Source organism: Zonotrichia leucophrys, chromosome 11, assembly GCF_028769735.1.
Source record: "Zonotrichia leucophrys gambelii isolate GWCS_2022_RI chromosome 11, RI_Zleu_2.0, whole genome shotgun sequence".
In the NCBI taxonomy this organism is placed as follows: Eukaryota; Metazoa; Chordata; class Aves; order Passeriformes; family Passerellidae; genus Zonotrichia; species Zonotrichia leucophrys.
In genome coordinates, this window is record NC_088181.1 from 13,569,883 (window position 1) to 13,584,708 (window position 14,826).

A 14,826-nucleotide genomic window follows, 5' to 3' on the forward strand; every position below is an offset into this window, starting at 1 on the left:
TGAATGTATTTATGTGAAGGGGGGAAGGAAGTTTTTAGTTCCTGTCTCCCTCCCCTTGTCAGAAGCATGCAGTGTTATGGAAGGTTACAGAAGGAACCCTTGCAGCCTTTTAGGAGACTGATTCAGGAAAGACCCACTACATGTAGACTTTTACATTCCTTATATCTGCTTTTTCTGCATTTGTTTTTGTTCCAGCTCCTGCCAATGTGCAAGAGGAAGAAGCATGTTCAGGTGGAGAGAATACCATTGATAGTTCCAAAAGTCAGAGTGCTGCATGGGTAAATGCAAAGAATGCACATTCCTTATTCCACTCCCAAAAAAACCCCTAGGGGGGATCCTTTAACTTCTCTCCAGCCAAGACCCCAGCTGGGTTTCCTCCTTACCTTCTCCCCATATTCACACATCCCCATGACTGGAACTGAGTGTAGGTATGGACAGTGGATATAACAGCCCTGCACATTTCCTTTGGGCTCTCAGCTGTGTTTTCCAACATTGTTGCATTTTGTGTTTATAGCACAGCAAAGATTTTCTTGCTCATTTAATTTTCTCTTCCCATGCTGCAAGGCTTAGTTCATTAGCTTAAAAGACTGTCACGCTTCTGGAGAACAGAATATATTTGGCAGGAGTGGATAGTAATTATCTAAAAATTCAATCAAGCCATTTTTTGATTGATTTTTGGGATGAAATATATGGGCTTCAGTGGAATTAATTGCATCCTAGTATTTTTTAAATTTATGTTTTAAGCATCAGATTGCCCCAGCACTCCCACTTTCTTTGGTACTTTTATTTTTTCCTCTTACCAACTATATACAAAGTCTCTTGTAGGTAAATGCTCTGACTGTATTGATTTTTTAAAAATTACATATGTCTTCCACTTCCAGTGATATTAGTATTGTAACACCCATGTAGCTGAAAAGAATTTTTACAGAAGGATAATTTTCAGTCTTAAAAATGCCACTGGCCAAGCAAGCAGACTTTCTTGAAACCTACAGAAGGTGCATGAACATAACACTGATTCTGACTGATGACCATTTCTTCAGGAATTTGTTTTCATGACATGAACTTAATGTATAAGGCTTAAGGAAGTATTTTAAATAGCAGTGAAAACAAAAAATATGAGACCTAAATTACAAAAGCAGAATGGTTTTATGACAGTAATGCTAAAGCTGCTGTTATCAGACACTGCTTGCTGATGGACCTTGATGAGAAAACATTGCTCAGAAAAATGTCCCATCAGTGTTGTGATACCATCACATCCCCTGCTCCAGGGCTGAGCCAAAAAAAGCCTGCTCAGATCTGCATCTCTTGCTACATTCTCAGCTGTGATGGATTAGGAAGTAATGAAGAAGATTTCTCAGAGACTGATTTATTATTAACCTGATTGTGCATTTTTTCTGGATCTGTTCTGTATCAGTTGTGCAGACTGATTTGTAAGAGAATAAGACTGAAAATTCATGTGGAGGAAAGCAACAAAGCCAACAGCAAAAATGCCAAGAAAGCCTTGAACTGCTTGAGTCACCTTCTTCCCTGCTGAATTCTCCTGAGGACTCATGCAGTCTGAAATGTCTGATGCACTGGGAACATGACACCTGCTAGGGGCACAGGGATCCAGTGTGAAGACTGGTTTTGGTAAAATGGAAGGTGACTGAGTTTGGGGGTGGAGAGGGGAGTGGGGCTATGTGTGTTTAAATCAGGAGTTGATACTGGAGATTGGTATATCCTCTTTTTCTAACAGGAATTTTTTTTCCTATGGTTTACTTAACTAAAATAATTTGGTCTTCTCAAGAGTGTCTGATAGAGGAATCTGGAGAAAAAGTGGTGCTAAAACCAACCTGCATTTACTGCACAGCTGAACTTTAAGTTTTTCAGTTATTGTTTTCCTGTTGTTTTAATGGATCTTTCTTGCCCTGGAAGCAGAATGGGTTTTCAGGCTGTGGAGCACTGTGAAGGTGTGTAATAAGGGAACTGAATGGTGTGAACCCTTTGGGACATTTCTTTAACACCTGGAGCAACTCTATTGCCACCAGGTCCTGCAAGTACACAGGCACTGCAGTTACTCCCTTGTAACCCCAAAGGAATCTCCTTCCTTATCCTTTTGAGGCACAATGTTTTTAAAGAAATTAGGACCAAGTTTGTTAAATATTAACCACACATCACTTGGGATGTGACTGTTTAAAAAACATGTCTGGTTTACCCAGAAAAATATTTAATATATTTTAGTTTCTATTCCAATTGCCTTGTGTTATCTTATAAAACTATCATTTAAAAGGTTCTACAAGAACCATTTGTGGCAAGCTCCTGTGTCTTGCTCCTGCTTCACCAAGAGAAAAATTAATGGTGTTGTCCCTTCAGATTCAAGAACCTTTTTCAGAGAATATGGACTCTGCTGGATTTTGGTATCTTCATCTTCCCATTTATCCTTATTTTGACAGCTGAAAAACTGTCCCAGTCATAATTTCATAAACCATGTGTTCAAGGTGATAAAGGAAAACAGGAACAGTTTGCATGGATTTTCATTCCAGGTTTGTATAAGGGTAAATGGTCACTGGCATTTTCATTCATTTGCAGTTCCAAAGTTCAGACCAAGATCAGTAAACTTGAGGCTCACCAATAACTGAGGAGCAAATGGAAGAAGAGAGAAGGAGAAGCCAGGGGTAAGAATTAAACTGAGTTACACTTTAAATCATGTGCAACTGCAAAACCAGAACCTGAGCTGCTGTCTAAGAAACTCCAGTGCTCCTGGAGTCATGTGGAGGGTTTGCATGTAAAGGATTGTTTCCTTTCAGTAGGATTTACAGTTTGCAGACAAGAGTTATGTTCTGTATTGTATGGCCAGAGATATGTTCGTTTCAAGTATTATTGTTAAAATCTACTGGAAGCAGAGATCTTGCTGCTCATGAGATCACTGAGCCATGGCCAGCTGCAGGCACCATGGAACAGAAAGGACAGCTGGAGTCCAGTGCAGTTGGTACCTCACTCCCAGGGCAGCGATGCAGTTGGTACCTCACCCCCAGGGCAGCAATGCAGTTGGTACCTCAGCCCCAGGGCAGTGATGCAGTTGGTACCTCACCCCCAGGGCAGCGATGCAGTTGGTACCTCACTCCCAGGGCAGCAATGCAGATGCCAGGCCGTGTTGCACTGCAGGAAGCAGGGGCCGAGGCAGCGCTCAGCACTGCTGCCAGCCGGGGCTGCTGCTGAGCTGTCCCCTCCTGGCTGCTCCAGGGACAGGCACTGCCCAGCCCCCCTGAGCCAGGGGGTGTCCCTGGCTCTGCTCCCCTGGGCCTGGCACCCCTGCTTGCCAGGGAGGTGCGTTGTGTCACTGCCAGGGGACAGCAGCAGCACCAGGGGCTTTGCCCTCTGCCAGCAGCTGCTGTGCCAGCAGTGTGCCAGCAGCTCCTTCCCAGGGAGCTGCAGCTCCTCAGCAGCAGGTTCATTAGCAAAATGTTTAAGGATCTGATCTAGAGCTTAATTGTGTTGTGTGCTGCTGAAAGTGGCACTTCAGTGCTGCCAGGTGGGTCTGTAGCAGGTCAAAGGTGGCCACTGCAGTCAGCAGGAGTCCCATTTGCATGTCAGAGTATTTTTGACAGGTTTTTCTTTTTTACAAGCATTTGCTTTTTATTATTTTCAACAAAATAAAGCATATAGCATACAGTGTTTTCACACATTTAGGAGATAAATAAGTGTATCTTGAATTAATACCATGATAACATATGTAATACAAAGTTATTTCTTCATTGATTTTAATTTAAATACAGCTTGTTTGCCTTTTTTTTAAAAACAAACTTTTATTGTGTTACATCTCCCTTGTTAACTTACAGATGTTTAAATAACAACTGGGAAAACACAGTGATGTGTATTGCTAGAGATAAAAAGTTGCTCTGTTAGGATGAAACCTGTATATCAAGTTACCAGCCTGTAAATTAAAATACCCAACACATTAAATGAATGCTCTCACTTGAACTGATAAAGAAAACCTTAAGAGAATAACAAATACTTCACCTCCAATTTGTTTGTAGAATAATAAGAAAATAATCCAGTTTTTGTATTTCCACACTGATTGGTATGCATATTAATTTATCTTCTACTTGTTTGCAATTATAAATAAATAGAGGTATAAAGACAAAATCTCATACTGCCTTCCCTTGAATTTACCAGCTACAGTAGATGCATTTTTAAAATCATAAATACATTTCCATTCAACTTCATCAAATACCACAGGACTAACTTCATGTGCTCAGTTTCATGCTGCATAGCTGAGAAAGGAGAAAATCTGGTGGCACTTGGTATCTTTAATGGCACTTCTTTCAGCAAAGGAGAGGATGCAATTGTGTCACTAGCCAGGGTCACCCTTCAAACCAGTCCCTTACAATTGGCCTGACAAATACATGGAGCACTAAGTAAAGCAACAACTGCTGTGCTGTGTGCCAGCCTTAGCTGATGGTGCAAGGATCATCGTGGCTTGATTTCATTTCCCCTTCCAGCAGCAAAGTGATCACAGCCTTGCTCAGGTAGCTGCAAGTTCCCTTCTTTCCAAGGGGGTGGGTGTTGTAGAATGCAGTCATGTCACCCTGCAGAGGGAACAGAGGCTGCCATTAGTGTGAATGTGCAAAGCAGCCACACACAGGCAAACCAGAGCAACATCAGATATGTTCAAAATGCAAATGTGCTTTTTGGACTCTAAAACTAGAGAATAATTCTGCTCAATTTTCAGAAATCTCCCATATGTACTTACCTGCTTCTCTTTCCTCACTGAGTTTTCCAGGACTGCACAGATTCCACCTTCTTAGCATTTCTGAAAATGTCAGAGCTGTCAGAGAACAACTGCTCTGCTGAAACATGCAGCTGTGTGCTGGAATGGTGAGCCAGGGCCTTGGGTGTACATGAGGTGTAAACTGACTGAAGATTTATTCAGAAGGAAAGAATCCAAGATCCAAACCACAGGTAGCACATGAACTCATTCATTAATCAGATCACCAAAATAGGTGTCCTTCACTGAACACCTGTTTTTCTCAGTCAGTGACATTAAAACACCTGCTTACTCTCAAATTATGTATTAGCTGCTCTAAAAAAGGTTTAATGCCTTCATTCAGGAAATTGGTTACTTTTATTAAATCAAGGGCAGAGATTGTGTGGAGAAAATAATAAAACTTCTGTAGTTTTAGGGTGTGTCTGAACTTACTAGAATAAATACTTTGGATATTTATTACATGTTAACAGGGAATCAACAAAGTTCAAAGTATTTGCAAATCCATTGAAGGGAAGACCATAGTTGAGAGAGATCAGGAGTTTTTAGCAGTGTTAGGAAACCTTGAGGCAGCACCCTAAGAACAATCCCAGCCAGGGTTACAGCTACTGACTGCCAGCAGGCATCCACCTGGGAATATGGGAGAGCCAGGTGCCAGAAAACTTTAATGCAAGGAGCTGAATTTCCAACAACAATCTTAAGTATTACTCCGAGCTCTGAACTAGGGGCTCTTTCTAAGAGACAAAAAGGCATTACTGTAAGTGAGTCTGGGCTTGGAGAAAAAAAATTTATCAGTTCAACAGAGGCCAGGGCAGCACCAATAAAAACTGAGGTTTGCATGGAATTTCCCTTTCTGTTTGTAGCCATTGGGGATTTGCAGCTTGTCACAAAAGTCAGCAGCAAATTCCAAATTCCAAGTGCTGTGTGGAGCTGGCACTTGAGAGCCATTTGGGTGTATGATGGCCACAGAGTCACTGCCCTCCAACATGGACCAGAAGGATCATCACTTCCAGGAAATTGTTCTTTTCTAAACAAAGGCCTTGTGCAGATTGACACACTGCTGGGGCTGCCTATCGGCCTGGCTTTCAAATCTTAGTACAAAAAATCAGTGGCACAAGAGTGAGCATTGAAACATTTGAAAGAGCTCTTAAGCAGCACATCCTTCCTCATCTTTTAAAGGATATAAAAATTGAGCAAGAGGAAGGGCTGCTGCATGTCAATGTTATGAATCAATGCATCCTTCAGAGCAGCATAGATAACTTCAAATATATTGTCCACAATAAAATGCCAGCTGCAGTGAGGAGGATCATCCTCAGCAGCTCTGGGACTGTTCCCACTGTTCTACTCTCATCTCCTCCTTCTACCAGGCCAATAAACCTGGCTTTATTACAGAATTTCAGAGCTTTGAGGCACCAAAACTTGTAGTGAGACTATCCAGAGATCTTTAAAGCATAAAACCTATAATTCTAGTGAAGAAAATATTAAAAGCATTCATTCCTTTATTTGAATTTTAGCCAAACTTTTGCCAGTTCATGAATGCAAATCTAACAGAAAAATCAGTAACTAAGAACAGTTCTGTATCTCAAGTTCTTACTTTAATACTGTCAATATGAATTCTTTGTTATTAAAGTTTTCTTAGTCTCTGTGTTCATAAGATCCTAAGTTCACACTTCCTTGCTGAACTTTAGTTTCCTTTGTTATTTTTAACTCTTCTCAGTTTTAGTGCCCCTCCTTAATGAATCCTTTCCCCTTTGAGGAGAACTCTCCCAGCTCCCTGCTAGTCCCATTTCAGAGCCATGGAACACAGAGTATTCTCCTTACTGTAGCATTTTGAATTTACAACTCAGCAATAAAGTGCACCTCTTTCATCTCTGCTTAGAGGCTCTTTGCAGACCTAGGCAGCACTTGGGTATATTAATTTCTTATTTGTGTTCCATTCTGAACTTCTGTCAATTGCTTTTTACTCTGAACTGCACAGAATTAACATTTAGAAGTAACTTCAATAAGAATGGTAAATTTGGTAAGACAGCAATATTTTACTCACTTGATTTTCAGCTCCCTTTGGACTGCTGTGATCTTTCTGAAAGTCATGAAATGCTTCTTGCACCACCTTGTCCAAGTCCACTTTGTCCTGGAACTCCAGCTCAGGATTTCTCTCCAGAATAACAGATATAACCATCAGCAACTAGAAGGCAGAAAAAGATTGTAAGGCTTTAAATTTCATTTTTTAAAATTCAAGTTACATAATAGCACTGTTAGTAATTGCATATGCCTCTTTCAAGCAGGAAGCCATTTAATAATGGCACAGGTAATAATGCACAGATAATAGAATCCTGACTTGGATAAAAGAATCACTGGAAAAGCAGGCTTTTATCAAAGGTTACAATTGCTGGTGACTGCCTGGGTAAGGGCATGGTGCAAATGATTGACATTAACATCCAGCTTGGCTGGGAGCCAGGGAAGTTATTTTCCATTTTATTCAGTTCACTCTGTGGCTGCACAAATCCTGTGGAGAGAGTGAAAGGCAGCAAACACTGAACCTCAGCATTTGGTGTTCTGAGGCACAATCACAGATGCTAAAATTCTGTTATGACAAAGTTTATCAAAACCAAAGAGAACAGCCAGCAGTAAAGCCTCAGCTCATCAGAACTGATGTTACTTACATCTGAAAAGGGTTTAAAATAGGAAGGTGAACATGAAGAGCGTTCTGTTGTAACACCTGCAGGCAAGCAGTGGAGTCTGCACTGGTCACCTTGGGTTTGGGAATTCTGTTATCTGTTAGCAGAAACTGGGGGTGCTCCAGCAAGCAGGCTGAGCACGAGCTGAGGCAGAGTTTGGGGTGGGATGTTCCTGTGAGGGGCACAGACCTGGGCACTAACAGTGAGTGCTGCTGAAGGTACCAGTACCAGCAGTGCAGTGCTCCTCATCTGTTCCAAAGGCAAACCTTGTGTGCACTGGGGGAAGGATTTGAACAGCACTGGGGGAAGGATTTGAACAGCACTGGGGGAAGGATTTGAACAGCACTGGGGGAAGGATTTGAACAGCACTGGGGCAAGGATTTGAACAGCCTCCTGCCCTCCTGTGAGGATGGGGAACACAAGGAAATGGGAAGGTGGCTGACTCAGTAGTGCAAAGCTGCTCACTAGGCAGCCTCAGCACAAAGGGAAAGAAGAATCGTTCAGGGGGCAAGCTGGTTATTTTATTTCAGTTTTCCTTAGATCTGGGAAATTGTTAGGAAAAGGCACAGGCTAAGGACTTGAAGGAAAGCTACTCTGGAATTATTAGATTTTTACCTCCTCTGACCTAATTGTATTGCTAGTGTCATTAATATTTGCTGAAGGGGAAGAACACCATGAACTCACTCTGTTCTGAACATGTAACAGGAACCTGTTTAATCATCAAAACCTCTGAAGTAAGTGTTTCTATGGAAAATCCTGTTTCTTCAGATATTTGAGTCTAGGTTATTTTTTTGTTTTAGGCTGTAACATACTAATGCACAGTATAAAATGTCAGTGATTATTGGCCACAGACCTCCACAATGATCTGCCTGTATTGAGGCTGGTCAATGTTCTGCAGCATATCTTCAACTAGGAGGGAAAAGTTCATTTCATACATCGTCATATCCGATAAGGTTGGTTGCTGAAAAACAAACCATACTTTTATTAAAAGACCACATGCATTAAATCAAAGCCACCCCCAGGCAGAGCCTACTGGCTTGCTGAACAAATAATATTCAACTAAGAAATAATAATCTTTTTGTAGGATCAAAAAGGGAGCAGATTTCAGAGTTCATGACTTGGAAAGAATCTTCTACACTTACAGTTTTATAAATGTGCTTTAATAAAAATTATTTGCTTTCATTCTATTCCAATTGTATTTTACTCCTAATGAAATAGAAAAACTTGACTTTTTTTCCCCAATGAACAAGTTACTCTAAGTAAAACATGATGGCACAAATAGCCATTAGTGACAAGGTGTTTGACCATTGCTGGGCAGGTGGAAGAGCAGGGGCTGAGCCTGTGTGGGATTACCTGGGGCAGGAACCTCCCTGCCACGATGAGGCCGTTGGGGGTTCTCTCCAGGATCTGCCACACGCGGTCGTAGAATCCCGCGGGAGTTCTGTTCAGGGAGCCATCCAGCTGCCTCCTGTTCAGCCAGCTCCTGGGGACACAGCAGGGACAGCTCAGCACAGCTGCACTCCCAGCTGAGCAGGACAGGCCCCTCTGCACACACAGCACAGGGCTCAGCATGCACAGAGCACAGGGGCACCCCTGGCGCTGCAGAAGGAGCAGCAGCTCTGAAATCCACCCAGGGCAGGCCAGTACCAGTAACAGATCAAATTCATAACGTCTAATCAAATAAGAAAAATGCATTGCAGCAGAATTGTTGAGGGCAGGGGTTTTTCCTGATGGTCTGCAGAAAACAAGTGGCCTGCAAATTTAGAAGATTCAACAGAATGGTTTTGTAAAACTAAGGCTTTGAGCAAACTGATTCACATCTTCATGAATCACAAATCCTGTTTGCCTTCAGAAGTATACCAGCTTTTTTCTTTTTTACTTATGCTATCAAGTATGGAATTTAATTTTCCTATTTTTTCTTCTCAGTGTTACTAGAGGAATGAAGCTTTAGCCAAAATGTCTAAAACACCAGCAATGGAACTTGAAGAACTGGCATCCATGGGTATGAATTAATTACTGGATTCACCAGGTAAATTTAAGTCTTGTGTGGCTGTCCTGAATGTATTTGACAGAGAGGACTTCCTCAAGTGAATTAGTCCTTAGATGCTTTTTGAATTTTAAGTAGAAAAATCAATACACATTATTTTTTAGAAAAACTACAATTAAATTCCTGCTTTGCAACATGCCTCCTGCCTTTCTGAGATCTGGTTCTGGTAGGCTGCTTGGAAAAAAAAAAAAAAAAAAAGGGAAATTCCCTGGTCAACTTGAACAATGTTGTTTTGCAGACCTTTCTCAGCCTGGCTCAAATGAATTCAGCACTAATAACCTTGGGGGTTTAGCTTTTGCTCCATATGTACTGGGAGATTAACATGACATGCTTAGAATAAAAACACTTGTCTATAAAATTATCGGTTCCTGCAGACACCAGTGTGCTGGATGAAATTGCTAAAATATCTTGCATTAAAAAACTCTTATTAAATACTGGAGAAATTGTGAGAATTCCTCCTGAGATACAACCAGTAAAGAAAACACTAATTCTGACAGCTGCATGCATGGTTTTACAGTTAAGTTTCTTAGTGTAGTTCAGTCCCAGCTACACCACAAGACAAAGCAGACAATGTGCTGGTTTAGGTTTTTTCTGTGTTTTGTTATTTTTTTTTTTAAAGAATAAAATGGAAAAAATTATCACTAGGTGGTGCATTTTCTGAGCAGGTTTGAGCTCTAGGTAATTGGGATACACTTTCTGAGAACAAAGGAGATGTTTAAAGTTAACCCTATAAAGCCAGAGCTAAGCCAACATGCAATGTGGGCTCTTTCCCTGTATAACTGTATTGGATAAACATGGCAAGGTAAGAAAAAATTTCTCATAAATCACCTCTCAATTAAACACTAAACTACCAAAAAGTTGTGTCTACTATGGCAGTTTCATCTTATTCTCTGTACAGCTCTGTCCTTGGATTAGGATAAGAAAGCTTCCATAAAAGCAAAAAGACCTGGTGTATTAAAAATAACAAGTTGTTTTCTTAATACAAAAAAAGAAGAATTTGAAGATGTCAAAAATGCTCTGACCCACCTACATTAATAGGGTCAGGAAGAGAGTCTTGCAAACTGAATAAGCAAAGTGAGTTTCAGAACTGTTTGGACCATTAAAAGAACAATGCTCTGTTTAAAAAGAGTTTCCTGCACTCTTGTGAGCCACATAAATAGATTAAAAAGTGTAATCTGTGGAGTCTGTGCTGCAAAAATGTCTTCTGTGAAAACTTGGAGAGAGGTTAGTTGTGGAGAGACTGTTAGGGAGGTAAATAGACCACTAGCCCTTTCTGTATGACAAATTAATTGGCAGTGAGCTATGGTACCACATTACCAGAGATTTTTTTTTTCCTAAAAACATCACAAGAGTAGGAAAAACTGTCCTCAAAAAGAAAAAAAAGAAAAGGAGGAGGAAAAAGAAAAGGAGTATTCTGTATTTCCTGTCAGGAAGAAAACTTGTAAAAACAAGTCACTAATGGGCAAGGAAAAACGAGTTAGCAATACTGTACAGGAAGAAGTTAGAAAAGAAGTCAGAAGATTGAAAGATTTGAAGGATATGCTGGTGAGTTTTTGTACTCAGATAACCCAACAAAGAATCCTCATGCTCAGAAACTCAAGCCAGTGCCCTTCAGTGACCTACCCTGTGTGTTACAGGCATCAAAAGCAGCAGCTGCTGTGGAGTGCAGGTAAAATCTGTGACAAAAGGTGGTGCTTGAATTCCTTACTGAGACTGAGCAAGTGCTTCCTAAAGAGCATTAACACTGAATGGAGAATGCTGCAAAAGGCTCTGCTGTGGCTTCACAGGACAGTGGCAGCACCAACACGAGCAGAGGCAGCAGCAAGGGCTGCTCAGCACAGCCAAGGCTCTGCAAAGCACCTGGGAGATGCAGAACAGAGCCCGTGGCACTGAGAGATGAGGCAGTGACTGAAGGAGCTCTTTTCTCAGGGACTGCAGACTGGGGACAGACACAGGTGTGTTTTCAATGAAGCAGGAACATAAACAGCAGGAAGTGTGCTGTAATTCCTCTTTGTTGAGAGGAAAAGCCCATCACCCATTCAGTCAAGGACTATGGAAATTATCAGCAATATTATGTGCCAAAGTTTAATTTAACCAGAAGTAAAACCAAGAGGAAAAGTTTTGACTTCACTCTTATCAATAAAGTTAAGCGGAAATATTGCAATTTTAACTTTTGTCTTGCATACCTGGTATCACAATGAATGTTCTTTTTGCAGCTGGTTACAGCTTGGAGAAAAGATTCCAACTTTCAGGCAGTACCACTGTCTTTTAAGAATTCTAGAGAACATCTGCTCTTACTCATATAATAACCTAGAAGAAAGCAGGCACTGAACAGCAGATAAACTGTTCCTCCAAGTCACCTAAGTCAAGGTACTGGGTAATTTTTGGATTCTTTTCCCACATCAAAGAGTGTAACAGTTCACATTATAGCAGACAGATCTCTATTCTCTGGCAGTAACGAGATTTCCACAAAGATAAAGCTGAAAAGGGAATATGCAATAGAAAAGAAACAATTCTATAACCTGGGCCCATGTGAAAGAATGAAAAAGTGCTTTTTTGCTATCTTCCCTTTAAAAATGACAGATGATTACAGATGCCTGGTGATTTCAGGTGCACACAGAGCAGCTGAGGAATGAAATGCACTTGAACATCAGTGGGTGAGATGAGGAGCCCCAGCTGAGCCCCCGTTACCTGCCCGGCTGCTGGGGCTGCAGAATGTCCAGCAGGAGCTGCTTCACCTCGCTGGGGGACATCTGGTACAAGTCCTTGGCTGGCATCTCCCCAGCCCTGATCTGCAGCTCATACTTCATAGCATGGATAATCCATCTGCACAGGGAGAGGAACAGAGTTAGTCATTAAATACAAAGTTTCCAAATAGGAAACATTAGTCTAATAAAACAGCTCCTAAGAATTCCACACAATCCTGCTATTTGGCTGTCAGGACTTGCATAAAATATCAGACAAATATTCTCCTACTCTTCCTGTTTGATTGGAACATGATACAAGCTGAAAGGGATAATGCAATTAAGAAATGTGTTGTGGACCATGTTTTCCATAGAGAAGATTGATTGGACTACATTCCCTGTATTCCATGTTCATTAAAACCAACATTTACCTGCCTTTTGATGTTAAAATTCCTATTCAGAATTATGCTCTGCCTATATATGCATTTTGCTGATGAGTTTTAAAAAGCCATAAAATTTACAATATTTTACATTTACCAAGACTTCGGGGCTTATTTCTAGTTTTAGCCTTTGAAATTCAATTTTGCAATCTATCACACTTTCTTTTTCTGCTCCTTTTTGAAAAAAATTTGATTCAATAAAAATATAGCAACAGCGAAGATTTTTAGCCTGAGGTATCAGAGGGGCAGAACTTGGCAAAGTGTTGAAGGAAAATGCTGAGTTTTATTGTGCACATTATGTAAAAGCAGTGCTCCAGCCTCTGATGCAATATCAAAGATGAAACAGGGTACATCAGAAGCCAGATAAGCACAGAGCTCAGCTCTTACCCTCTCCACTGGTTCAGTTCCAGCAGGCATTCCTAGCAAAAGGAAACTGAACTAGCTTTTCTCCAAACAGACCATAACAGCTGATCAAGGCTTGGGTACATCAGAGCCTTTCTGTGTTTATCTCCAAATGCAGTGAGAGATTCAGGCACCACATTCCATGGTCATTTACCTGTTCAGCTACCCAGGTGCAGAATGCTTCTGCTTACATAAATCAAGTCACACTCCTTCCTAGGGAGTTCTTAGGAACTACACACAATTTGGAGATGCCTGGCCAGCTGATGCAGTGTTGATTACATCTGAGGTTTCCAGGACTGTGGAATGGAGGTGCAAGATACCAGGGAGTATTGAGGTCCATTACATTAGCAGAACACGCTACTTTCCTTTAATCTAGCAGGTGATGAGCCCTTCTCTTGTTACTGAGATGAACAACACAGCTGGCTCAGGAGTTCTTTCCCCCTCGTGCCTCAGCTGTGTCTGTGTGTCAGTCCCTCACTGGTGTTTTCCCTTTGCAGTGGCCTGCAAGCCACACCAAAGTCAAGGGTGGACCTTCTGCTGAGCTCTTCACTGATAAGAGGTGAATTCAAGTCACTTGGCTGGGAGTTTTTACAGTAATAGGGCTGTCAGAAACTTGATCTATTTCAACATGAAACCCTGAAAACAAATCAATAACAAGACACTAAATCAAATCATTATCAAACTGGAACGGCATTTCTGTGAGAAGGTTAATTTTGCTCACTGGAGTGGGTGATAACACTGAAATAAAGGAAATTGAATCTCTAGCATTAACCTTGGGAGAAAGAAAAAAAAAATTGCAAAAAGGATTAGCTACAGAGAATAAGGAAGGGGAGGAAAGAGGAGTAACATGGATCTGTGGAGGGGACAGAAAAGCATTTAAGTGCAAAAGGATACTTCCAGTTAAATGTAATACAGGCAATTTTTTGTTTTATGATGACTGGAATGTACTGCTAAAGAAGAAATATGAATCTTGTATGCTAGAAAAAAGGCTGCTGGTATCTACCTCCACTGCTGAAATGCTGTATTTTTCTCTATGGAAAAAAATATGGAAGATGAAACACTTAAGTTCTGATTCTAAGGCATGCTCAGTGATTCAGTAAATCTCAGTCAGTAGCACCTGGCCTCTTCAAAGAAGTGCTTATTCAAATGCATGTCTCTTCCTAAATGTGAAAAAAATAATTAACTTCTGTGGGTAGCAAAGTAAGTGCAGACCCCATGGAATGTGACAGCACTCCAGCACAGCCTGTCTGTAGGTCACCTTGTCAAAGAACAAAAGAGAACAGCTGGGAGGTAGATGATGGTTGAACCTTGACTCAGGTTTGTGGCTCTCTGAAGTCTCCATTCCCCTGCTTTACTGACCCAATCCGTATCTTCAGCATCCCACTGAAGAGCTCTGGGGAGTTGGAGATGATCCAGCCAATGTGGATGACCAGCTCCTGCTGCAGCACAGCCTCTCTCTCATCCTGCAGCCGGCGTTTATCGTAGATCATGTCCTTAATCACGGCGGGTGATAAGGGGTTGGAGATAACGGCTTCCTCCTGGCCAAACGCTCCCAGCGTCACCTGCGGCACAGGAACACAGTTCACAGGCTGGGGCTGCAACAGCAGCACTGCAAAGCAATTCACAAACTCAACTTTCCTTTGCTTGTTAAAAGTTTCACAATGCAAGGGTGATTTTATGTCAATGGCTGATGCTTGTTAATACTGTTAATTGGTTGCTATTGAAGTAATAAACTTCAATAACAACCACAGTGAATATGGAATCTATTTTTCCAAATTAAAATAAAAATACAAGACCACTGCTTTATAATCAGGACTGTACATTAGGTTTA

At 41.2% G+C, this 14,826-nt stretch overlaps 1 protein-coding gene across 4 annotated transcripts in view; it reads right to left on the reverse strand.

The window, feature by feature from the left end:
* Window positions 1-3,594: 3,594 nt before the first annotated feature.
* PHKB (phosphorylase kinase regulatory subunit beta) overlaps window positions 3,595-14,826 on the reverse strand; it is a 66,842-nt gene continuing 55,610 nt past the window's right edge. For all 4 annotated transcript variants that reach the window (XM_064723363.1, XM_064723364.1, XM_064723360.1 and 1 more), the window contains 6 exons: window positions 14,355-14,557; window positions 12,161-12,295; window positions 8,776-8,905; window positions 8,276-8,383; window positions 6,789-6,929; window positions 3,595-4,568 (listed from right to left, as the gene is read on the reverse strand). In XM_064723363.1, the coding sequence (XP_064579433.1) occupies window positions 4,431-4,568; window positions 6,789-6,929; window positions 8,276-8,383; window positions 8,776-8,905; window positions 12,161-12,295; window positions 14,355-14,557 (855 nt within the window). In that variant the 3' untranslated portion in view covers window positions 3,595-4,430. The remainder of the gene's footprint in view (window positions 4,569-6,788; window positions 6,930-8,275; window positions 8,384-8,775; window positions 8,906-12,160; window positions 12,296-14,354; window positions 14,558-14,826) is intronic.